The sequence below is a fragment of the Wyeomyia smithii genome, chromosome 3 (genome assembly GCF_029784165.1).
Source record: "Wyeomyia smithii strain HCP4-BCI-WySm-NY-G18 chromosome 3, ASM2978416v1, whole genome shotgun sequence".
Lineage (NCBI taxonomy): Eukaryota > Metazoa > Arthropoda > Insecta > Diptera > Culicidae > Wyeomyia > Wyeomyia smithii.
Window position 1 is genome coordinate 118621580 of NC_073696.1, and position 27812 is coordinate 118649391.

The window sequence follows — 27812 nt, forward strand, 5'->3', positions numbered from 1 at the left end:
TGTAAATCTGACTCAATAAATAAAATAAATTCAGAACAATAAAAAACACAGATTTATTTTTAATCGAAACATTAGAAAAATTACTAAATCATTCCCGTGTCTTCATTGAATTCGGCCTCCAACCGGTTGACAGCTGCCCGTGAACTGTGATTTACATTTTTGTGCCAGATAATCCGTCATCATTCGTCACCTAATACTGCGAAGGATTTAAATTGCATCGATTGTTGAGCACTGTACATCAATACAAATGTTTCCGTTTGTTATCACGAATAAAAGTCCGGCTTTGAACGGCATCGTAGAACACACAACATGCGGTTGTTCATTTTGAAGAGATCTTTTAGGTGTTTTCAAATCCTCTGCAATACTGATGTTGGGCTGAATTTATTATGGAATATTATACGTTGTTTGTAATGTAATTGATTAAGAAATTATTGATTTGATGAAAGATCAGATACTTACTGCTAGCCAACGATAAAAAAGCGACACCAATTGTTCTTCGGAAACCGATAACATTGCTGTTGAAAACTTTTGACATATACATATACTCAGGGTGAGTAAACATCATGGATAATAACTCAGAACTGAGTAAACATGGTAATTATGAAAACTTGGGTTAATGTTACTCAATTGTCCAGTACTCGATTACTCACTTTTTGACATTTTGCGTAAGAATACCAAACTGAGTAGATCCTAATCAGAATAGAGTTAAAATAAAGCAGCGTGTATGACGCCCTTACTCAGAAGTGAGTAACCGTAAAAGTACTCAAATTAGGGTACCTCCACTTTTTTCAAAAATGGGTCACATCTAACTCACTTTAGAGTAACAAATAATGAGCGTGAACGAAAAAACGCTAATAACACTGATCGACAAAAGTGAAAAAAATGTTGCCGTGAAGCATTTTAACCATTCCTGGGAATGTTGGAGCCCCTAGTGTATGCAGAAGTGTGTCAAAGTGTCACAGATAATACCTAATGCAAAATTGTTTGATATTTTTAAAGTGAGAACTGCATCGAGCAAGATCCAGCCACTACTTCAAAAGTTTTGTAACAATTCTGCTGTTTTTGAGTATGGTTTGATGAGTTAGGAGTGAAACTTTGCTGCTTGAACAAATTTGAATAGTCTAAACCGACCTGAATGAGTTTATAACTATGAGAAGCAAGTTGGAGGCCAATCACATTAACAGTTACTGTAGGCAAATATCCAAGACTCATGAGGAAAAAATGCAGTAATATTAATGAAGATTGTATTGTCATTTTTTATCTTTAGAACTAGTATGGAACAAAAATTGAAAACTTTACTTATCGCAGCTTGTTGTTTTGTACTTGCTTGAACAGAAAATGCATAAAAGTAGCTCAAAATCCAGTTTAGTTTCAATTCATATTTAACCTTCATCCTACCCTTGTGTGAAAAACCAAACAAATGAATTTTGTCTCGATTTTTTGCGAAATCTTCTCGATCGATTTTGATGAAATTACTGGACAATTCCTGAATCATCAAATTAACACAAAATACATTTTTTCCAAAGTAAAAATTGTTTTGGTTGATGAGATATAAAAACTTACGTTGTCTACCCTGGTGTGTGGTTTTCCACACATACAACAATTCAATTTGTTTTGGACAAGAAACAACTGATTTTGCCTCAAAAATATTTTTTTTCATTGAGTGCTTACATACCTGAAGCTATAGGTACCAAATATTGATGTTTCGAACATCGGATAAGGAATGTATGTGTGCGGAAGTATGTGTATGTGTGTTTATTTTTTTCTTACGACCAATATATCTCGATTTTCTCGCGTCGCGTTTAAAAGAGCTTAGAGTCTTGTTAGTTTAAGGAAAATATCGTTTTGATAAGAAAGTTTGTTCAAAACTTACGTAACAAAATGTAATCTGTTTATATGGGATGATTTTGAAATTTTCACCAGAGATTCTGGAATCGTTGGTGCTTTTTTTATAATAACGGTCTGTGGGAGCACCGTGCAAAATGCTCCTGTGGCTTGTACGATAACTGAAACTCCATTTCAGGGTAAAAAGACTGACTTGCACTTGTGTCGTTGAGAGAGAAACTCTAGACAATTAAAACAATTGAACGTTGTTTGAATGCAACAAACGTTTCAAAAGTAACTTTCGCAGTAAAATATTTTCATCTTTCGAAGCAATTTACGTACGCCATCAGCATTTCCAGGTTTTCTAAATAGTTTTATTGTCGCTTCTCTACAAAATTTAGCGAATTAGCGATTAGCGTTTCGAAGACCAAGATTTTAGCGACGCTAACAGTTTCGCTAACCATCTCAAAAATTAGCGGAATCGCTTTTTTAGTTTTTGATGGCAAACGATGCTAAATACTGTTAAGTTTCATCACACGAAATCCCATTTCGAAAATCACTAAAATTCCAGAGTCATGAGCAGAAGTGCCTTTGCTGCACAAATCGAAATTTCTCCATAAAATTAGTAAAAATAAAGTTTCAACTTGGACAACGTGCTCATAATATGTGCATAATAGAACTAAAGGTGTTAAATAAGGATTGATAATCTCAATCTTCAAAGTTTTCTTGAAAATCGAAGAATAAATTTTCGACGTAAATTTTCAAACGCGTTTTTCTCGAAACTATGTTTTTTGAGTTGTGCCAGTGTTGCACGAAACCGACGATATAGTAAAAAAAGTAGTAAAACCTGTATTTTCTATGTTTTTGACAGATCGAAAGAAAATAACATATTAAAAAATAAACAGAAAGATTCGAGTTGTTTGGACATATTTTAATAAATAAAACTGAATTCAACAAAGGATTATTCTGTAATTGAAATAGTTGTCTCAAATGTTAAACAAATATGTAACACATTTAGAAACAATGTCAATGGGTTTTACCCAAACAAACTGAAGTACACAGTTTAAGTATTGAACGTTTGAAAACATTGGAATAGTATCTCTTCTTAATTTGAGCTTGAATATTACCTACATCAAATGCAAAAAAATCAATAGTTTAGATTTACAACTACTTGTGTTTCACAGCAAACGATAACAGCAGTATTCTTGTACGCTGTTCTTTAAAATGTATTTTATTGATAATATAATTTTAATCGCTACAAATGCTATTCAGTATAGAAACTGACCAGAATCCAAAACAAACCTAAAAACTTGTTACTGCAAATCTTATATCAGATAGGCCGGCCGAAAAAGCCATAGTTTGCACATCTTGTAGATTAAATAAAACACTGTCGTCGGATCCCGAAAGGAATGGATGAATCACCCTAACAAGGTAATGATAAGTATGCCCTTTCGCTAGCTCGTAGAATTGGCGACAAAATCGAGCAACAGCAAGCCCACGCTTTTCTATCGTTTTTTTTTCTGGCAACTTCGAGTTTTCCACACTCTATAAAAGAGCACGAAAGCTCGTGGAAACAGTTTAGACTGCCGGCGACAACGTGCTCGCACAACAGACTCAACTCAATCGCGCGCGCCTGTTCATGTGCTGCACATACAATTCAGGATAGTTTTCCAGGAGACTGATTTCTTTCCAACGGATATATCTTTCTGTTGCAATCTACAGTTAGTTGATTCACTGACAGCCAGTGGACAGTAGTGATAAAGATGATAAATGAACGGGTTAATAATTGATGCCATCGTTGAACGGTAATTGTGCATCGCGCCGTGTGTAGTAGCGGTTTCGGATATCGTTTTCGTAGAATATTTCCTGCTGGATGGTGGTTTTTAAAAATTTGATCACGATGAAAAGAGCAATACTGCAAATAACTTTATGGCTGGTGCTACTGAAGTCGAATGTTGTGTTTAGCAAAGCGATCGACGGAAAATCGGATTCTAGATCGAAAACGTTGGAAATTCCAAAAATTCTAGAAGTGCAGTATGATGACTATCCGGTGAGTCTTCAGATTGCGTGGATTATCTGATACATAACGTGGTGATGGATGTTTTAAAATATCATACCTATCACAGCTACTCTGTGATTCGATTCAACCGATGCTTTGTGATTTTAACCAAAACGATGGCTTTCTAGAGATCAAAAATATTTTGGCAGTCGAGGTGGATTTTTCTTCGCTTATAAGTTTGGACTGGGGTATCTGTAAATTTTCCGAAATCAATTTTTCATGTTTCATTTTTAAGTAAAAGCTTCACCTAAAATCAATTGTTCAATTGCCAATTTTGATTTGGCTAAAAACCTTGGACAATTGTTCTAATATGTTATGCTATGCTGTTTTTAATCACGACTAATTTGTGAAGGTTTAATTTTAGGTAAAGAGGGTATTGATAGTTACAAATATTTTTAAAGCCAAAATAGTTTGTTTTAATCGGTGTGACGTTTTTGACAAAGTTGTATGTAAAAATTTTGTCTTCTCGAAAAAAATGTACACCGTTAAAAAAACGTTTCTCACAATAAAAATCAAAAACTGAATAAAAAATTAATTATCTCAAAAAACTCAACTCATTCAAAAAATAATTTTTCTCACGAAAAGTTCAAAAAATTTGCTAAACATTAATAGTTGTCTATTCATGGTGAAATAAAGAACAAAAATGCAGGAAATTTCAAAAAAACCAAAAAAAGCCTTAAAGGCATGTTCGGCGAAGTTGTAGGCAACAATTCTTTCCTTCTAAAAAAATGTAGAAAAAAAAACAAAATTAAATATTAATCAAATAACTAAAAAACCCTCTTTTATAAAGTCTGATTTTTTTCCACAAAAACTTCTCACTGTAAACTAAACAATAATAGTTAACTGAACTTAGTGAAATGAAAAAATTTAAAAAAATCAATTCAATTCAACAGTGTATAATTTTTAGAAATTATTTTTTAGAAAATGAATGTCAATAATCGAAACTAATCATTCTAATATGTCGATCCATATCGATTTTTATTGGAATCCCCGGTATTTAATGTGTTTTGGCATTTGACTTGTGTAAGCATTGAATCAAGAGTTTTACACTTCAATTTATTATATCATGCATACCGAAATCAATCTTCTTAACTCAGAGTATGCATGATATAATAAATTGAAGTGTAAAACTCTTGATTTCATGCTGTGAACTGAAACGCAAATGTATTCCACGTGATATGTCGATTTTATACAGTGGCACAGGAACATCTGTGTAAAGTTCTAGCCAGAACAAAAATGGTTCCTTAAAATGGTTGCCTGTTTTTTGTGGAACTGCACAGTTACAAAAATCATAAAAACCTATTACCATTGTGCGGGGCTTGTTTTGGTATGCGGTGCTACTTTTGACACTTAAGTTTAATCATGTTTTAGAAAAAAAAAAATTTTTTTTTAAATCCAATTTGTATAAGCCGTTTTTAAAATAATCTAGTATTCGATAATTAGTTTAAAAAAAAAAATTTTTTTTTTAAATCCAATTTGTATAAGCCGTTTTTAAAATAATCTAGTATTCGATAATTAGTTTTATTCGATTTGAGTTACAGATTGTTATTTTTGCAAAATGTTGGAAGCCTTCCATTTTTGCCAACCATATTGCATGAACAGACTAACAGACGTAACACTAACCAAGCTCCATCGCCACAAAGAATGATCATTTTTAATTTTAAATCGAATGACATTCATCGCGTCAACACGGTTTGGGGCGCTGTCATGCAATCTCATACATATTTGGTGGTTTCCAATTAGACGCATGCCGTACGCTGGCGCTGATGTCGAAATACAAGACGCAGCGCAATCACTGCAGTAGGTGGTGCTAAGGTTACTATCGTAAAGTACTGATATCATCCGGACGATGATTTTATTAAAAATTCGTTCAAAGTCTGTTAGTTTGTGTTGCCAGGTTATATTCGTGTTTGTATGGTACGTACCACCCGCAAGGTCAATAACTTCCGGTATTATACTAGTTTTTTCGGTATTATACGAGTTTCAGGCATACATTCAAGGGACATCGTTTAAAACTTAATTTAATTTAGTTTATTAGTTTAGCTTGATGTTTTTGTATAGAAATCTTTCGATTTTTCAAACTGTCAAAAGCAGCCCCCAGTCGGAACCTACAAAAAATGTTTGACCGCATTCTGAACCTTTTTTCTCATCTCACAATGAATTCAACTCAAAATAATGAAGCCGTGTTAAATATAAGTGAAAATCATTTAATTTCATTTACTACACTGTGAATTGAAATTACACCAAATTGAAAAACTTGGAAGATTTAAAAAACACCCGCACGACGGTACAATACGATACTGGTAACATAGAAACACGATGACTCCTTAAATTTTGAGATAAAGCAGACGGTACGAGTTTCCCCACTTGTACCATACCGTTTTATGAAAAGCCGTCGGTTGTGTTGAACAAAAAAAATGCTGGAAATACTTCAATTTATTGCAAAGCTATCGAATTAGGGTGTCAGAACCTTACAGTTGTTCCAATGCATGTACAGAAATTTTGCGTTGCAGAAACACAATTTTGCAACAGAACAGCCACGAGTTTGTCATTTAAAAGTGGTAGAAATCCCGAATAAATCTCCGGTTGAACGACACGTGGCACAGTGGTCGGAAAGGACTGAAATCAGGGCGAAATTAATAACTACTTAGGGTTGCCTCCTAGATGAACGATGTCTTCTCGAATATTGATCCTGAAACTATTGACCAACTTTTGATAATGGCTAGGTAGTTCAAAATTCCACCGCTAGGGCGGCGCTGTCGCTAATTTCTCAAGGAAGCAAAAAAGAAGGATAATGTCTAAAGAAAGTATGTAGAGAATAGTATTTTGAAAAACTCCTCCTGGGATATGAAATTAGTACCATTCCGCGTCGAACACTCGACAGAAACGGACGTGCAAAGTGGTCGTTCTATTACAATCCGGTCCGTGTGTACGAATAGCCAAACAAAAGAGTGTATTATTCTTTCGAGTTCAAGGCCATCAGTTGACAGTCGAGTCCGTGTCGCTGTGCTGAGTGATCTCACACCCGGCTCACTGCTGGTGGCTGTATTGGTGCTGCTGTACTGGTGCTGCTGGCTGCTTTGGGTGCAGCTTCGAACGATCGGACAACCACTGCTGGAAGGAAGAAGTAAAGAGGTACGTGTTCTTGTCGGCGCTAGTGCGCTAGTGCGCTACATTTAGCGCGATGGATATAGATCCCTCGCCTCCCGTGCCACCATCCCCGAACCCCCCTGACCCTGACCCTTCTGTTACCCCCTCCCCTGTTCATTCTCCAGTTCCCCCTCGCCCCAGGCTTTACCCGGACGGATCTCAACAGGGCAGCTATACTGTTTATTTTCGTCCAAAGGCCGGAGTGAATTCAAAGCGATTAAACATACTGCAAATTTCTAAAGACCTGACGAAGGGGTACAAGGCCGTGACCGAAATTTCCAAGGTCCGACCTAACAAGATCCGTGTCGTGGTCAGTGATCTGGCACAGGCCAATGCTATCGCTTGCTCTGAGCTCTTCACACGCGAGTATCGCGTTTACATACCCGCACGAGACGTGGAGATCGACGGTGTCATAACCGATTCGAGTCTGTCTGTCGAGTGTATCCTAAAAAGCGCAACCGGTTGCTTCAAAAATACCGAAACACAGGCGAAGATTTTGGATTGTAAGCAATTGCGGTCCATGTCTCTCGTCTGCGGTATAAAAGTTTACACTCCGTCAGACTCGTTTCGCGTTACGTTTGCCGGATCTGCACTCCCTAGCCACGTCTCGATCGACCGGGTTCGTCTGCCTGTGCGATTGTATGTACCCCGTGTTATGAATTGCACCAATTGCAAGCAGTTAGGCCACACAGCCGCCTACTGCTGCAATAAGGCACGATGTAGCAAGTGTGGGGAGACTCATGCGGAAGATTCTTGCAGTGTTAATGCTGAAAAATGTATTCACTGTGGGGAAAACCAGTATGAGCTCTCCACATGCCCGGTGTACATGCAGCGCAGAGATAAAATCAAGCGGTCACTTAAGGAGCGTTCAAAGCGTTCTTACGCTGAGATGCTGAAGAAGACCCTGACCACTTCTACCATAACATCGAACCCCTTTGATCTGTTGCCCTCTGATGAAACCGATTCTGACGATTCATCAGCGGGAACATCTTATGCCAATCCTGGGGAGTCTAGGAAGAGGAAAAATGTTTCTTCTCCTAAACTTCCCCGTAAAGGTCCTAAGATTTCCCAAAGTGTAATGAAAAGTACAAACAAACCAAACAGTGCTGCGGAAAAACCGAAGCAAACTCCTCCTGGGCTTGCAAATTTAAAGTCCCAGAAGGAGTTCCCAGCACTGCCAGGAACATCTAAAACCCCAGTTGTTCCTTTTGCACATCCAGTTGATGAAACAAACTCTGGATTAGTGAAATTTTCTGACATTGTGGACTGGATTTTTGAAAATTTCAATGTACCCGATCCAATTAAAATTTTTCTTACAGCATTCCTCCCAACAGTTAGATCATTTTTGAAGCAGTTGACTGCCCAATGGCCCCTCCTTGCAGCGATTGTATCCTTCGATGCCTAATTCAACTGCGTATATGAAGGATTCTATCTCTGTCTTACAGTGGAATTGTAGAAGTATTTTACCAAAAATTGATTCGTTTAAAGTTTTGATAAATAAAAACAAATGCGATGCATTTTCCCTTTGTGAAACTTGGCTTACTTCAAATATTGATCTCAACTTCCATGATTTTAATATTATTCGCCTTGATCGAGACACCCCATATGGAGGAGTACTTTTAGGGATTAAAAAGTGCTATTCTTTCTATCGTATTAACCTCCCCTCGATTCCAGGCATCGAAGTTGTCGCATGTCAAATGACAATACAAGGTAAAGAGTTTTGTATTGCCTCAATATATATTCCTCCCAGAGCACAGGCTGGGCAACGGTTGCTCTTTGATTTAATAGAACTTCTTCCCTCGCCACGTTTGATTTTGGGAGACTTCAACTCTCATGGTGTGGCTTGGGGCTCCCCTTACAATGATAACCGCTCCTCTTTAATCTATAACCTTTGCGATGACTTCGACATGACTATTTTAAACAACGGTGAAATGACACGTATCCCGAAACCTCCAGCGCGCCCAAGCGCTTTGGATCTATCCTTATGTTCGACGTCGCTACGGTTGGATTGCACATGGAAGGTAATTCTCGATCCTCACGGTAGCGACCATTTGCCTATTCTTATTTCAATTAATAACGGGTCAACTCGCATGCCAGCAATTGACATTCCGTATGACCTCACACGGAATGTCGATTGGAAGTTATACGAGGAAATGATTTCAAAAGCGGTCGAGTCGATTCAACATCATCCACCACTTGAAGAATACAATCTCCTCGCGGGCTTGATTCTCGACGCCGCGTTGCAAGCCCAAACGAAGAAATATCCCGGCGTAACGATCAAAGAACGGCCTCCCACTCCCTGGTGGGACCAAGAGTGCTCCGATGTCTACACGCAAAGATCCGACGCGTTTTTGGCCTATCAGAAGAAAGGTATACCTGGCGACTATATACGGTATTCGGAGCCTAATACCAAGGTTAAAAGCTTGGCTAAAGCAAAGAAACGCGGATATTGGCGTCGGTTCGTGAACGAGACGTCGAGGGAGACATCGATGAGCACTCTTTGGAACACAGCCCGAAGAATGCGGAATCGCGTAACGGTCAACGTAAGCGAGGAGTCTTAAAGTCGGTGGATATTTGATTTTGCCAGGAAAGTATGTCCGGACTCTGTTCCTGAGCAAAACATTGTTCGCGATGCGTCTCCGGGCCACGACGCGATAGAATCACCTTTTACGATGGCAGAATTTTCAGTTGCCCTCCTGTCCTGTAACAATAACGCGCCTGGGTTAGATAGAATCAAATTCAACTTGTTGAAGAATCTACCCGGCAATGCCAAGAGGCGCTTGTTGAACTTGTTCAATAAGTTCCTGGAGCAAAACATTGTATCGCAGGATTGGAGGCAAGTGAAGGTGATCGCCATCCAAAAACCAGGGAAACCAGCTTCTGATCACAACTCTTATAGGCCGATTGCAATGCTATCCTGTATCCGGAAATTGATGGAAAAAATGATACTCCGTCGTTTAGACCATTGGGTCGAATCAAATGGTCTACTATCAGATACTCAATTTGGCTTCCGCCGTGCCAAAGGGACGAATGATTGTCTTGCGTTGCTTTCAACAGATATTCAGCTGGCGTATGCTCGCAAAGAACAAATGGCGTCTGCGTTCTTGGACATTAAGGGGGCTTTTGATTCCGTTTCTATTGACATTCTTTCGGGTAAACTTCACCGACAAGGATTTTCTCCAATTTTGAACAATTTTTTGCACAATTTGTTGTCCGAAAAGCACATGCATTTTACGCACGGCGATTTGGCAACTTTTCGCATTAGCTACATGGGTCTTCCCCAGGGCTCATGTTTAAGCCCCCTTTTTTACAACTTTTATGTAAATGACATCGACGAATGTCTGGCAAATTCATGCACGATAAGACAACTTGCAGACGACAGTGTAATCTCTGTTACAGGAGCCAAAGCTGCCGATTTGCAAGGACCATTGCAAGATACCTTGGACAATTTGTCTGCTTGGGCTTTACAGCTAGGTATCGAATTCTCTCCGGAGAAGACTGAGATAGTAGTTTTTTCTAGGAAGCATGAACCTGCTCAGCTTCAAACACAATTAATGGGTAAAACGATTTCTCAGGTTTTGGTACACAAATATCTTGGTGTCTGGTTCGACTCGAAAGGCACCTGGGGTTGTCACGTGAGGTATCTGATGAAAAAATGTCAACAAAGAGTGAATTTTCTTCGTACAATAACCGGACAATGGTGGGGAGCCCACCCAGGAGACCTTATAAGGCTTTACCAAACAACAATACTGTCTGTTATTGAGTACGGGTGTTTCTGCTTCCGCTCCGCAGCAAACACACATTTAATCAAACTGGAGCGAATACAATATCGTTGTTTGCGTATCGCCTTGGGTTGCATGCAATCGACCCATACGATGAGTTTGGAGATCTTAGCTGGAGTACTACCATTGAAAAACCGCTTCTGGAGCCTGTCTTCTCGTATTCTAATAAAATGTGAGGCCTTGAACCGTCCCGTGATTGAAAATTTTGAAAGGTTAATCGAACTTAATTCTCAAACCCGTTTTATGACATTGTATTTCAATCACATGTCCCAAAATATTAACCCTTCTTCGAATATTCCAAATCGTGTCGACTTATCAAATACTTCTGATTCTACTGTGTTTTTCGATACAGCCATGATAGAAGAAACTCGTGGAATCCCGGATTATTTACGCGTGCAGCAGATCCCTAAAAATTTTTCCAATAAATATCGAAACATCAACTGCGACAATATGTACTACACTGACGGATCACTTCTTGATGGGTCCACTGGCTTCGGTATCTTCAATAACAATTTAACCGTCTCCCATAAGCTCGATAATCCTGCTTCTGTTTACGTCGCAGAATTAGCTGCAATTCAGTACACCCTAGGGATTATCGAAAAAATGCCCACGGACCATTATTTCATCTTTACGGACAGTCTCAGTTCCATTGAGGCTCTCCGATCGATGAAAGATGTTAAGCACTCTCCGTATTTCCTGGGGAAAATACGGGAACATCTGAGTGCTTTATCCGAAAAATCTACTCAGATTACCTTAGCGTGGGTCCCTTCTCACTGCTCGATACCGGGTAATGAGAAAGCGGACTCTTTGGCTAAGGTGGGCGCAACAAACGGTGATATTTATGTAAGACCAATTGCCTTTAATGAATTTTTCGCATTTGTACGTCAGAATACGATCATCAGTTGGCAAAATTCTTGGACCAAGGGGGAACTGGGAAGGTGGTTACATTCCATAATCCCCAAGGTATCGACGAACCCGTGGTTCAAGGGGTTGGATGTAGGTCGGGATTTCATTTGCGTGATGTCCCGGCTTATGTCCAATCACTATAGATTTGACGCGCATCTCCGTCGTGTTGGGCTCGGGGAGAGTGGTATCTGTGCCTGTGGTGAAGGTTATCACGACATAGAGCACGTTGTTTGGTCATGCCCTGTACACCATGACGCCAGGTCTAGATTAATAGCTTCCCTGCAGGCCGAAGGTAGGCAGCCGGCTGTTCCTGTTCGTGATGTCTTGGCGAGCCGTGACCTATCCTACATGTCCCTTATATACGTTTTCCTGAAATCCATCCACGCCCCAGTTTAGTCCTATCCCCTTCCGCCTACATCCAACCAAACGACAAGAACACGTTAAGACCCCGGATCCGGAAACAGCAATCAGACCCGCACGATACTCTCAAGGCCCGATGGAAACAACCCAATATGCCAGTCCGTAATATCTTGGCCCAGCAGCGGAACAAATTTAATATGCTGCTTACCCATGGCAATGAAAACCATCAAACAGCAAACCTGTGCTTTTAATGCAAAATATTCTAGCTTTAAGTTAGATTTAGTTTCAGCTCGTAGTCGGCAGCGAGGATAAAAAATTTGCTTTTAGTTATTAAGATACTTTAGAAAGTAAGCTACCAGATATAATTGGCGCCGTTAAACATTGAATTGTATTTGTGCCGTGTCAAATAAACTATAGATGTAGAAAAAAAAAATGAAATTAGTACATGATGTATTTTTTGAGTAATTTAGCAATTAATCTTAAAAAAACATGATTTACGGCTACCTATAGCATGTCGAAGAAGAAAACCCCGAAAAATCTCGAATTTTACGAGCCAGATATATCAAAAAAAGTTAAGGTATGCGTAACGGCTATTAATGTGTAGGTAGTTTAAGTTTTAATTTTATGAGTGGCGCCCCAAGCTAACTTGAAAAATGGCTGCTTGCGCGTCGCACGGTCGCTTTTTAGTTTTTGATATTGTGAACGTTTCGGCGAAAATTGCCCAGAAAACTTTGTTGTTCCTGTCTCCATGAACACGAGGGAACATGTTAGATTTTGAATGAGCGCGGGTAAAGGCGGGGATACCATTTAAAAATCTACATAAAGTTGGAGTGACAAGTATTTTATTATACATATTTTGTGGAGAGATTATTTCCATGAAGCAACTATAAAAAGGATATCTGAAGTTGTTAGAATACTAGAGTAAGGCCATATAATCATTTCGACACTACTGTACCATTCATTACTACTTCTGCATTCTGTAATAAATCACCTGGGTAAAAAACTTGAAAATGGAGAAGTCGTGAGTGCAGAAGAAGCCTACTTTCTCAACTCAGTTAAATGTATGACAACATTAATTATCCAAACATTGTGATGATTTTTCACTAGCCTAAACCCTGCGAAAATGATTCCCGAAAAGAACTTGCTCGATGCATCAAGTTGAAAAATTGACTTTTTTCCGACTTTATGCAATTTCAGACCACTGTGCGTCGTGGGTAGATTTGTTAGGTTGCGTATTTGGGGTACAAACGGAGTCGAGTGGTTGTTCAGGAACGTTTGAGTTTCTCTGACGTAATGTAATGACATTTTATCTGGTCAATACCTTTCATCGGTATGGTGTTTTGGTAAAAATTGAAATAAAATTTTGTTTAAACCTTTGTTCTGGTATACATCTTAATTGATCGCCAATCCACTAGACTTGAGCAGACCCATGTCAAGACGACTGTTTCCTGAATGAAACAAACGACTAGCTCAGGGGTTACATGGACCCTAGGGTCGGCTTTCCACCGCTATTTGAGGAGGACTTACGACCGATAACTCACCTGCTCACAGAGTGGACAAAACCGAATCACATGCAAAACATACAAGGCTCAGAGGTAGAAAAAGTATACAATGCAAATCATTTTAATTACTTATATTTAACCGGTATTCAGATTAGAGTGTGACGTTGCGGCCGTCAGGAACTGATGACTGAAACATGCAGACGCGAGAGAGAGGGAGAGTGACACGGAAGAACATACCTTCAGCGGATTCAAAAGTGGTGAACAGAGCTATTAAACAATGGCCGTCGCCTCGTTGATTGGGTAGCTTTCGCTCCATCCACCGTACTCGCAGACAAGGGGGTAACCCATCGGTTTGGGCCTCAAAGAGCGGGGGCCAGGCTCAACCGGACCTCTTCGGGCCTTCTCCTCACGAACGTTCGTTCCACCCTTCGCCTACTTGTGACGCGACGATAGCGTGACTCGCCGGACACCAGCACCTCCGCCAGGGATGACCAAATTCTGGTGACTCCCAACGCCTCTCAACGACGACGTACGACGTCAAACCGCCTGCTGATTCGGCAATTCCACGTGGCTCCGTTGGTCTTTCGTCCCAATGACCACTTCTCCGCACCAGTATAGCGATTTTCCTTCGGCAGTCGGGTTTCGCCGTGTTTCCGCACCAGTGTCGCGGTTTTCTAGTGATTTCCAGACCGTCAAGGCAACGTTCGTCTCCACTTGCACTTCACTTTTTTCGCAAAATCGTACTATCCACGCCGGAGCAGGTGACAACGATCCTTACTCCATGACGGTTTACTTCTCACTCCCCGATCGGTTCCTATCGTTCTCCTCTCAACCTCTCATTTTCCGTCCTCCTCCCCCTTTTCGCTAGAGAACAGGATACAGTCGTGCTCGAGCGTATGTTCACCAGCCCACTGCACTGAAACTGCTTCGAGATATTAGTAGTCATTGGTTTGCAGGGTTGAATAATTTTATGCGGTTCTTTGCCGTCTTTTTTATGGTCTGTACAATATAAATGAAATTTATGATCGACTTCATGCACAGTCTTTGACAATAAACATTTGGGCTGGGTGACTATTTACACTGATGCAAAATTTAGGGTTAATTCTAAACCAACTTAGATAATAATTTTGGGAGCCTTTATTTATCTACACTAACAAAAAGTAACATTTAACAATAATCTACAGAAAAACTCACAAAACGTATAGCATGCATGTGTTACAAGTTTATTGTTCCGATTCCATCGGTAACATGAAGCCGCCACCGAGCATGATGGCGCTAGTTTTGAAAACCTGGTCCTAAGCTCCATTCACTGTGCCGCATAGGTGGTAACACGGATTTGTTATGTGCTTCTCATTCTATTAAATTTAAGGTTATCCAAAACGTGTTGAAACTTGTCTAAACGTGACAATTTATGGTGTGCACAAAATTCATAACATTTACAAAGCAAAACAACCGTTCTTCGCTTGTTGCATTTTTACACATTGCTTGCAGCAACAGCTTATCTCGCAGAAACGGAGCTTATTTGGCTATTTCGAAAGCACTGACAGCCTCTTGACGTATAATCGAGCCAGAGAGCCAGAGAAAAACGGTTTCAAGCGAAATGTATGAAAATGACATTCGTGACAGGGATGTGGGCTTGAGCCATGATTTAGACAAGAAGGAAAAAAGTTTTTTCTGTCCACTACACTAGCCGGTCTTCCACTACCTTTCTGACAGATTATTGTTCGGTATCACAAAGTACTCCAGAATTTTCTTTATAATGTTCACTTGCTCTCGAAAAATGTACTTTGAGAGCAGAAATCGATCATATGACCTGTAATTACTATAGACTATAACTAATACTCATACTGTCGTTCCTTGAAAAAGCATCGGAACGTTTGACAAAGTTCAAAGATAACTAGGACAAGATACCTAACTCCCATATTTTTCATACATTTTGAACCCGACCGATTTCCGACGGTTAGTGCTGCCATCTTATGACTTAAATTCTCATAAACGGGTCACTATGAGCAAAACCGATTTATCGTGCACAGTCCGCCACCGATCGTTGAGCTATTCAAGATTGTATATGAAAAAGGTTGGCAGTTTGGTTATCTCGACGCATAAGATGACATGCAGATTAATGATATTGTTTGCTCTTCAAAGTAAGAAAGCAAAGTGTGAAATTGTCTGCCAGAGGGGGAGTTTATATTGAGGGGTTATATTTATTTTCTACCAAAACTTAAAGTTTGATATATCGCAATCCAGGTTTCAGAACTATTGTGCATTTGGGCAGGTTTATCTGGCCACCCGATTTTTGCATTATTAACCTCGGCAAGAGTGGAAAACTTGGCTGTAGAACGTGCTCATAGCGGTTATCAGGTAGTTCTGATGGTACGCTTAATTTTAAATGATGCGCCGATAATTCTTGATTCTTCCGGAAAGTTTCATGTTTGAGAACTAAACATTCGTACACATTATTATCATTTTTCGGATGGTAGCACCATACAGTAGTCCACATGGATACTGAAAAAATTGTTTCACCTTTCAGCAGTCATGTCTTGCCCTTGTCGTCAGTTGATTTTGACGTTAAGTATACATCATATTAACAGTGTATAAATTAGTTCGAATTTCGCTCACGCGCAGCGACAATCATGTCCGATGAATTCTGCAAGAGTCAGGTATTTTGTTCTAGTCATCTTTACAAAGTTGCAATCTTCTCTTATCCAGAATTAGAGCCGAGATGGCTCGCACTGTTCTGTTTATTCGACACAGACCCCACAGCCAACTGTTAAGTATACAAAACAATTATTCTCCCAAGCCGGAATTCGAACATACGACGACTGGTTTGTTAGACGAGCATCGTACCTTTAGATCAGCTGGGTGGCAAAGTTACAATGTGGAAGATATTTACCTTGTTCAAACCGAGGAGTACGGAATACATCTACGTTATACAATTCGACCAATTATCCTAAGGGTACAGGTTCGCGAGGAGCGCGTTGGGCTACTCCAAGGAAGCGTAGTATAAGCATGGTGTATTTGATAGAATGCAGACTAATGCCCATTTTTACCGTAGCTTGGGGATACTGAAGCTGTGGTACTTACTTTATATGTGACCTTTGGCAGCTCTAGTGATGGAACCTAAGTCTGTGTTAGCTTTGATGATGCACATTCATCCCAAATGCTTGTTGCATATGAATGCCAATCAACGAACCCAATAATTCTATCGTGTCGACCCATATCGTTTTTTAGTGGAATCCACGGTATTTTGACGTGTTTTGGCATTTGACGTGATTTAGGATTGAAATCCGAGTGTAAGGAGATTGATTTCGGTATGCATTGCAAAGCAAACCGAAATGTAAAACACTTGATTTTGTGCTGTAACTGAACCGCAGGTCTATTCCGCGTAGATATGAAATGTTTCATCTATTACTATAGATGTAAGTGGAACCCACTTCGCAGTAACGTGTCGATTTTTTACAGTGTAGGACTCTAAACGATAGCTGGAATACAGGGTCCGGCAATTGAAGTTCTACATTGAAACAAACAGATTAATTATCAAAAATAACATTTTATTTCAAATTCATTCAATTTCACTTGCAAACATCGTTTTTAAAAATTCACTGGTCAAGTTTCAGGGCGAACCACTTAAGGTGACCGAAACACTGCAGACAATCGAGAAAAGCATCGCACGTGGCTCGCAAGTGCTCATTTGGTATTTTCATCCCAGGTTGCCGCCAGATATCGCTTTAAAGTTTCCATACCATTACTTTTTGACGTGGGACTACGTCTTTCTTCACTATACTAAGGAACATTCTGTGAAAACTGGATTGAACATGTAACGTTTTTGGTTGGCGGAATGGAAGATTTTAGATGCTAATAGCACTTAAACAACTATTCCGATTTCAATAGTTAATATACCGTTGGAAAGCTAAAATATACAAGATTTGTATAACATGATAATTTCAGTTACCATTTTCTTATTACTTAGTGAAAATTGCAGAAAAGTTTGAAGGTCGAATATCCACAAACATTTTTCACACTATGTGTGAGTGGCGTGTACGTGTATGTGTGTGTATTTGTAAGTAACGTATGTGTTTGTGTGTGTGTGTGTGTGTGTGAGAGTAGTGTGTGTGTGAGTAGTGTGTGTGTCTGTGTGAATAGTGTGTGAGTGTGTGTGTGTGAGTAGTGTGTGTGTGTGTGTGTGTGTGTGTGAGTAGTGTATGTGTGTAAGTAGTGTGTGTGTGAGTAGTGTGTGCGTGTGAGTAGTATGTGTGTGTGTGAGTAGTGTGTGTGCGTGAGTAGTGTGTGTGTGTAAGTGTGTGTGTCTGTGTGTGAGTAGTGTGGGTGTGAGTAGTATGTGTGTGTGAGTAGTATGTGTGTGTGTGAGTAGTGTGTGTGTGTAAGTGTGTGCGTCTGTGTCTGTGTGTGTGCGTTTTTTTTCATATGTACTTTTGAAGGAGAGAAGCGTTTGAGAAAACACGTGTAGGCATGCGGGCTCCAGAGGGCTCACGAAGTCAAGAACACTCGGGCCTGTGTTTGCCTAATCTTTCGAAGGGCTGTTCTATCTAGAACACTATGGGTTTTTCGTTTTGTATACGCACTGAAGGGCAATTCAAATACCCTCCGTGGCACCGCTTGAAACACACACGCGGTGGTGTGGTGGGTTTAGACATGCCTGGGACTGACCAAAATTCATATTTTTCTAATCAATTTAACAACAAAAAGTTTTTTCTTACGATTTTCTGAGAGCACCGGGTATGAGAATAAGTTTTTGAGGTTTAAGCAAAAAGTGATGAGAAATTACATGGAACTGTTGTGCATTTATGGGCAGTTCAAGTGGGTATTGGTAATTGTATGCTGTGGTTTATGACAAGTGTATGTGTTTTTTTTTGTGAAATGTTCATGGATTATTGTGTATGGTATTTGTACGTTTGGGGTACAAATTACTATGGCAGAATTGAATCTTTACACCCACCGTAGTCCCACGGCAAGATCACGTTTGTGCACTCAAGCACAGGCCCTTTAACTTTTTTGAAGCAAACGGAACCCCAGACCCCAGTTAAAGTTCTGAAAGTTTTGCAGAGTCCGGCAATTAAACTGTTGCATTACTCCAACACTCATTATTACGTTGCACACGAAACTGCAATAGACAACCCCTGCAGAGGGTTGATCTCTGAAACTACCGGCGAGTTCACCGGATCTGAATCCTATGGACTTTACCGTCTGAGGTATCGGGTAGCCTACCTCTGCTGATTTGATGATGCCGTATCTAGAGATGTAGGAAAGAGTTTATCCAAGTTTGATGTTTAGTTCACGGTTAACCAAATAGAATCTCAGGCATCATATGGAGTGTTAATTGACACCCAAACGCTAAATTTCATTTAGTTATGTTGGATGGTCAACACAATCGAACGCAGCCTTGAGATCTGTATAGATTGTATCAATTTAGTAACAATCCTCCATAGACCATCGCACGCTAGCTCAGGTCAATCACGGAAATGCAACTACGATATGTACGGTCGTCAATGCTCAATCCTCTCTAGACCATCGCACGGTGACGTCACGCATTTGAGTTTGACAAACACTGGTAATTTTTTTTACCTTCGAGGGATGTGGTTTTGTTCTCGATTTAGGCAGATCATTTCAATTGCGACTAAAGTGCCCTTTTAACGTTATGTTGGACGTGCCAGTTCACTAAGAACATTTATAAATTGTGCAGCATTACCACTACGCAAAGGTTGCTTCACCAGAAAAAAGCACAAAGTTCAAATCGTCAACAAAGTTAGGGGCCATCCATATACCACGTGGACAGCTTAAGGGGGAAGGGGGGTTGTGGAATGTCCACGGTCCTTACAAAAAAAAGAATTTTTATGGGCATTTGTCCACGGGGGGTGGTTAATAATCGTTAAAAATCTGTCCACGTGGTATGTGGATGGCCCCTTATCAGTACCTGTCAAAAAAGTGGGGTTTAAAAGATTTGATGCGATGGCCTATAGCCTACATGCAGAGTAATGAAAATTTAGCAGAGAATCTAACTTGTTGAAGAATCTACCCGGCAATGCCAAGAGGCGCTTGTTGAACTTGTTCAATAAGTTCCTGGAGCAAAACATTGTACCGCAGGATTGGAGGCAAGTGAAGGTGATCGCCATCCAAAAACCAGGGAAACCAGCTTCTGATCACAACTCTTATAGGCCGATTGCAATGCTATCTTGTATCCGGAAATTGATGGAAAAAATGATACTCCGTCGTTTAGACCATTGGGTCGAATCAAATGGTCTACTATCAGATACTCAATTTGGCTTCCGCCGTGCCAAAGGGACGAATGATTGTCTTGCGTTGCTTTTAACAGATATTCAGCTGGCGTATGCTCACAAAGAACAAATGGCGTCTGCGTTCTTGGACATTAAGGGGGCTTTTGATTCCGTTTCTATTGACATTCTTTCGGGTAAACTTCACCGACAAGGATTTTCTCCTCTTGAACAATTTTTTGCACAATTTGCTGTCCGAAAAGCACATGCATTTTACGCACGGCGATTTGGCAACTTTTCGCATTAGCTACATGGGTCTTCCCCAGGGCTCATGTTTAAGCCCCCTTCTTTACAACTTTTATGTAAATGACATCGACGAATGTCTAGCAAATTCATGCACGATAAGACAACTTGCAGACGACAGTGTAATCTCTGTTACAGGAGCCAAAAGTGCCGATTTGCAAGGACCATTGCAAGATACCTTGGACAATTTGTCTGCTTGGGCTTTACAGCTAGGTATCGAATTCTCTCCGGAGAAGACTGAGATAGTAGTTTTTTCTATGAAGCTTGAACCTGCTCAGCTTCGAACACAATTAATGGGTAAAACGATTTCTCAGGTTTTGGTACACAAATATCTTGGTGTCTGGTTCGACTCTAAAGGCACCTGGGGTTGTCACGTGAGGTATCTGATGAAAAAATGTCAACAAAGAGTGAATTTTCTTCATACAATAACCGGACAATGGTGGGGAGCCCACCCAGGAGACCTTATAAGGCTTTACCAAACAACGATATTGTCTGTCATTGAGTACGGGTGTTTCTGCTTCCGCTCCGCAGCAAACACACATTTGATCAAACTGGAGCGAATACAATATCGTTGTTTGCGTATCGCCTTGGGTTGCATGCAGTCGACCCATACGATGAGCTTGGAGGTCTTAGCTGGAGTACTACCATTGAAAAACCGCTTCTGGAGCCTGTCTTCTCGCATTCTTATCAAATGTGAGGTCTTGAACCGTCCTGTGATTGAAAATTTTGAAAGGTTAATCGAACTTAATTCTCAAACCCGTTTTATGACATTGTATTTCAATCACATGTCCCAAAATATTAACCCTTCTTCGAATATTCCAAATCGTGTCGACTTATCAAATACTTCTGATTCTACTGTGTTTTTCGATACATCCATGATAGAAGAAACTCGTGGAATCCCGGATCGTTTACGCGTGCAGCAGATCCCCAAAATTTTTTCCAATAAATATCGAAACATCAACTGCGACAATATGTTCTACACTGACGGATCACTTCTTGATGGGTCCACTGGCTTCGGTATTATCAATAACAATTTCACCGTCTCCCATAAGCTTGATAATCCTGCTTCTGTTTACGTCGCAGAATTGGCTGCAATTCAGTACACCCTAGAGATTATCGAAAAAATGCCCACGGACCATTATTTCATCTTTACGGACAGTCTCAGTTCCATTGAGGCTCTCCGATCGATGAAAGATGTTAAGCACTCTCCGTATTTCCTGGGGAAAATACGGGAACATCTGAGTGCTTTATCCGAAAAATCGTATCAGATTACCTTAGTGTGGGTCCCTTCTCACTGCTCGATACCGGGCAATGAGAAAGCGGACTCTTTGGCTAAGGTGGGCGCAACAAACGGTGGAATTTATGAAAGACCAATTGCCTTTAATGAATTTTTCTCATTTGTACGTCAGAATACGATCATCAGTTGGCAAAATGCTTGGACCAGAGGGGAACTGGGAAGGTGGTTACATTCCATAATCCCCAAGGTGTCGACGAACCCGTGGTTCAAGGGGTTGGATGTAGGTCGGGATTTCATTTGCGTGATGTCCCAGCTTATGTCCAATTACTATAGATTTGACGCGCATCTCCGTCGTGTTGGGCTCGGGGAAAGTGGTATCTGTGCCTGTGGTGAAGGTTATCACGACATAGAGCACGTTGTTTGGTCATGCCCTGTACACCGTGACGCCAGGTCTAGATTAATAGCTTCCCTGCAGGCCGAAAGTAGGCAGCCGGCTGTTCCTGTTCGTGATGTCTTGACGAGCCGTGACCTATCCTACATGTCCCTTATATACGTTTTCCTGAAATCCATCCACGCCCCAGTTTAATCCTATTCCCTTCCGCCTACATCCAACCAAACGACAAGAACACGTTAAGACCCCGTATCCGGAAACAGCAACTAGACCCGCACGATACTCTCAGGTCCCGAGGGAGACAATCCAATATGCCAGTCCGTAATATCTTGGCCCAGCAGCGGAACATGTGCTTACCTATGGCAATGAAAACCATCATACAGTAAACCAGTGCTTTTAATGCAAAATATTATAGCTTTAAGTTACATTTAGTTTCAGCTCGTAGTCGGCAGCGAGGATAAAAAATTTGCTTTTAGTTATTAAGATACTTTAGAAAGTAAGCTACCAGATATAATTGGCGCCGTTAAACATTAAATTGTATTTGTGCCGTGTCAAATAAATTATAGATGAACAAAAAAAACCAATTGGAGCTTCCCACACCAGGATACGGCCCCTAAACCATCACCGATGCGGCGCTCTGGAACCGCGGGATGTCTCTGTGGGACGGAGGGACGCTGGCCAACATCGGTACCCACAGCTGATCATTTTGTATGTGTGCGGCTGTTGCAAGACAAGGAGCTTCTCATCAGAAAACTGAGCCTGACTTGCGTGCCGCAAACAACTTTAAGGCCCAGTTACACACACGGTGTGATGACGCCTTCTCCATACAAAATAGGAGGCGTGATGGTGATTCAATACGACGTTGCGGTATTCTTTCATCGTGCGCGGTAAACATACTACAAATGTCAGCAAGTCGACACCATGCACGTCGGTTAGCCTATATATAAGGGTAAAGCTGACACCAATACCAATACACAGAATGTACACGGTGCGCACCATAACAACGATCGTTGTATTGGAACTTATTGAACACCCTGTAGTTGAATGTTTTGGTTATGTGCACGAAATCCACTGAACTGAGTAGGTAAATGATGATTATTGTCTGTACAACAATCCATCAATTGTAAGTGCCAGCCCTAGTCATATAAGCTGCATAGATACTAGATATCTCTCTATGCTTGGGTATCCATAAACATTGCTTAACTTTCAATATAAAAACACGATAAGGTTTCAATCTTTGAAAATCGTCGATGTAAATTTATGGCACAAGCAACCTTCATTATGACTTTTGGTGAACGTTGATGGAAAAGAGTATACTGATTCATGCAGAAACTGACAGCTTCATTTTCTATCATTTTCGTACTCCGGTGACATTCACCTAATGAATCATAAGTTTAACTCACAAATGAATTTTATCACTTTTTATTAATAATTTTACGATAAAATTACAATGAGGTGGTGTTCCAACATTGAAATTTTACAAGGATGGCTCCAATAGCAACAAAGTGTGTTTTACTATTATTGTGTTTGCAAGTGTTTTATTCTGCAAAAAGTCGGCGAAAAGCAGTTTTTAAACAATAAATTCTAGAACATACAGTCTGCTGTTCAAAAATTTCTCTGAAACCTATTCTCGTGAAAAAGTTTCTTCTTGAGCGTCCTAGTAGAATGCTGCAGTCCACATAAGCATTGATGATGCTACACCGTAAAAAATCTACACGTTGATATCAAGTGATTTGCTGTTGAATTTTCACTACTTGCCTAAAATTTCAATTTGAAATGTCGATCCATTGAATTAGATGAAACAAACCTACACATTGATATAAAGTGATTTGCTGTTGAACTTTCACTACATGACATACATTTCAATTTGAAATGTCGTTCGCTTGAATCGGATGAATACAAAGTACAAGGATATCAATAGCAAAGCACTTCATTTTCAATTAGTTTTCATGTAGTTAGTAATATGCTGCGATTTGAATTTGGAATGCTCATAACATTGGTATCGACTTGCTATCGCATGAAATCTCAACTGATGAACTATGGATTTCGAAAAATAAAGATTTTTTCAAATTCTGGTCTTCATTATGTTACCTTTATTATTTCATTAAACCTTATAACTACAAATAATCTTCATCAGAAAGTTATACAGTACCTTTAGATCAGCATCGGCCAGAGCCTTGTCATCCATTTGAATTACACAAGACTCTAATGTTTTCGACGGGTTAAAAATGACCACAATCTCCTCGTCAGATTCTTGGATGGAAGCAATATTGAGTTCGGTTAATAAGTTTATTGCCGCTGTCGTGTCCGTCGGATCAGTTCCGTGTTCTGAAAACAAGCTGTTTATTATTTAAAATACTATTGTAATTATTCCATACTTACGCTCTAGAATAGGTATGGCTTCATCCGGAAAAATATTTGTCTGCGTTTGAAGCGTGTTTATTTGGTTCGCCATCTTCGTTTTGTTTTGACATTTATAGCGTGCAAAACAATACAAATGCACAATCATTTGTATAAGTTTCAACTAAGGATCATTTCACTGCAAAATGTGCATCACTTGAAATCAATACAAATTGAGTTAAATGCAGAATCCTTTGAAATAAACGTGCCCATTTTTTACCGTGTAGTTGCTAGAAATACGTACGTATCTGCGGACGGTATAAGAGATCTTTTGGTTGTAAAATTAATTGGAGACATAAACTATTCTTAATTTTCTATTCTCGTGAGTTGAAGAAAAAAAGTTACGTTATAACGAAAAAAGGCTGCACTAACTTATAGACTATCGTCGTATCTCAGAAAAAAATAGATAATTAAACTAGCAAGTAGTACTAGTTCACGCAAACTTATGTATCACATAACTCTGTTCTTCAGTTGTAACTGATTAATGTTCTAAGTTTCTTTGTCTCAGTGAAAAACTTTTGCTAGATTTCATATCAGAACAATAACTGAAAAATCAAACTACCATTTACTATAATGTCTGTTACAGATGGTAGTACCTAAACGAGCCGCAATGTTGCTGGATCGGCTGATGGTTGCCCTCCACCATGCCTTGGAGAAAGGCGAAGGCGAGGACGCCACAGGTCGGCCCATCAACAAGGTATACCGGGATGCTAAGTACGGAGGGCGTCCCGTTACGAACGGTATGGTTAGGCAACAGCCGGCCCCACCACCGGTTCCACCGAGTAAAACAGAGCAACTGATGAAGTCTTACTATGCCGGTAAGTTGCATTGAAACTTACATTTTGCAGAACGATGCTGAAACTTTCTGCTTAGTACTGAGCATTAAACTTTGATTGATTCTAGAGGCAGAGGCAGACGACGCGGAAGTGGACAACGCGATTCCCGATGAGCTGGAAGAACTTGAAAATCGGAAGGAGTTTTTGGACGAAATGGTAAAAAACGATTTATATTGGTGTGATAGAATATCTAACAATTAGGTGAACAGTGTAATCATACGAATCTCTTATATATTTTAGATGGACATTCAGACGAGGGGCACTGAGGACAAAACGAAAAAGGGCCGGTATTGGAAGTGTTACTTCAACGCCGTCAGTTGCTTCTGAAAAGTAGGATAACACTGGAAAACACGGATTAGTCGTCGCTGATCCGAGGTGTTAGTTTAAATTTACTAGGCTTTATCGTGTACACATTTCAACATATGCACAATCAGAACATTGCTTTCTACTACGGGCACACACATTGAAGTAGAAAGATCAAGAGGGCAAGAAAGAACTGAATTTCAAACAATAACTATAACACTTTAACTCGTTGTATAATAAAATTATACACTATGTCACTTAAAACGGAATAATGTTTTCAAATGTTTCTTTTTTGTTGCTATAACACCTGTTTGTATATAGATAAGTTCTATTGAATGTAGGAGAGACGATTATTTATTAGCTGCTGATTAACCGTAATCCATCTTCGAGTAAAAGTCTAACCGAGTCGATTTTATAAATTGGGAAACACATACGAAGAAGCCAATGTTGTAGACTAAATTCTACATGAATGCCATAGAAAAAATACAGATATTGGAAATTTCAAGAAAAAAACTAACAAACATCCATCGCTTTTATTATAGCTTTATTTATTTATGCTGATAAAATATATTTTTGTTTACATATTGTGTTAATGTTTTTTATTTCGTAATGGTGGCTGTGTAAATCCCAGAAAATCGATTAAGTTTTCAAACTTTCCTTTTTCGAGATAACATCAGATCTCAACGTTTTTTGCATTTCTAAGACATTTGACATCAGAAAAAATTTCGATTTCGGCCATTTTGATAAACTACTACCTACCTGTGCAATTTTTTCATCGGTCAAAAAGTTAAAATTTTGACCGCTTTGAGACACGAATCGAATTTTGATGTTTTTTACTGAAAAAAAACCAATATTTATCGTTAGATCACAAATCAACCAGCTTTTTTACTTATCTCAATTCCGTTGAATCGTTTCACCTTTCAAAATGGTCGTAAAATAATTCCACGCAAAACGTCGCTTGTTCCGTTTTCATTTCAGTGATATGACACTCATAATAACCCAGCCAATATTGGATCGGGCTGGACTAGACACCGTCGTTATTGCAGTTGTCTGTATCGGTGTTTAATAAATTTTTATTGAGCGGCTTAGTAGAATGGAATCAGATCTTTTCAGATATTGAAAACAGGCAATGTTTCATATAAAAAAGGGCGCAGAGTAATTGCTCATCGGGTTCGTCGCTTACGGAAAAAACCTAAATTAATCCACCTAGCGGTCAGACCCAACCTTTCTCATTCAAATTTTTATTTATTTCAATAGATTTACATGAACGCTTCAATCCAATAAATGTATATTCACTCTTAAGGTTCTAAAATATTGATGTTGTAATCTATACATATAAAAATGCAGTTCGGTCTGTCTGTCTGTCTGTCTGTCTGTCTGTCTGTCTGTCTGTCTAACTACCGAACCGATCGACGTGAAAATTTGTATGTAGGGGTTTTTGTTGCCGATAAAGGTTCCTATGATAGTTTGAAACCCCTCCCTCTTCTGGAAGAGAGGGGTCCCATACAAATGAAACATAAATTTCTGCACAACTCAAGAACTAACCAACTAAATAGAACCATATTTGGCAAGTGAATGTTTTAGTGGTAACAAATTTGTTCCATAATCGACCTCAGGCAACATTTTGGATTGTAAGATGGCAACTTCCGGTTTCTGGAAAACAGCCAGAAATGGCCGATTTCCACCCAATATAATAATAACCGGATCTAGAACCCTACACAGGAGCTACAATCGATCCCAATATGGGTATTTCCGGAACCGTAATGATGCACTGGAGCCACAAATCGACTTCAGACAACATTTTGAATTGGAAGATGCCAACTTCCGGTTTCTGGAAAACGGTCTGAAATGGACGATTCCCATTAAATATGAGTATCTCCGGAACCAGAAAGATGGACAGAAGCTGAAAATTGATCACAGACACAATCTTGAATTTTAAGATGGTGACTTCCGGTGTCTGGCAAACAGCCGGAAATGAACAAATACCATTCAATATGAATGTTTTCAGAACCAGAATTACGCCCAGATGACAGCAATTGATTTCACAGGCAATTTTAAAGTCCAAAATGACGACTTTCGGTTTCTGAAAAACAGCCTAAGTGACCAAATACCACCCAATATGAGTATCTCCGGAGCCAGAATGTTGCAAGAAGCTAGAAATTGACCTCAGACACCATTATGAATTGTAGGATTTCCGTCTAACATGAGTATCTCTGGATAGAATGATACACAGCAGCTGAAATCGACCACAGGCCCCATTTTGTAATCTAGGTTGGCGACTTCCGGTTTCTGGAAAACAGCCGAAAATGATCGAATAACACCCAAAATGGGTTTTTCGTCAACCAGAATGACGCTCAGATGCCAGAAATTATCTTAAATACCATTTTGAAATCCAAGATGGCGACTATCGGTTTGGGAAAAACAGCCTAAAATAAACAAATACTATCCAATATGAGTATCTCTGGAACCAGAATGATGCATGTAGCTAACAATTGACCTCAGGCACCATTTGAAATTGCTAGATTGCAA

The 27812-nt window shown here is 39.7% G+C and overlaps 1 protein-coding gene across 2 annotated transcripts; it reads left to right on the forward strand.

Annotated features, from left to right (window-relative positions):
• Positions 1 to 3411: 3411 nt before the first annotated feature.
• LOC129729661 (uncharacterized) lies at positions 3412 to 25836 on the forward strand. 2 transcript variants are annotated; one of them, XM_055688401.1, is made up of 4 exons: positions 3412 to 3874; positions 24731 to 24962; positions 25048 to 25136; positions 25221 to 25836. In XM_055688401.1, exons 1-4 carry the CDS (start codon positions 3698 to 3700, stop codon positions 25305 to 25307), a joined length of 585 nt encoding a protein of 194 aa, XP_055544376.1. In that variant the 5' UTR covers positions 3412 to 3697; the 3' UTR covers positions 25308 to 25836. The 2 variants fall into 2 exon arrangements, with proteins under 2 accessions (XP_055544376.1, XP_055544377.1); XM_055688402.1 differs by having other exon boundaries at positions 25048 to 25156; positions 25221 to 25359.
• The last annotated feature ends 1976 nt before the right edge of the window (positions 25837 to 27812 follow it).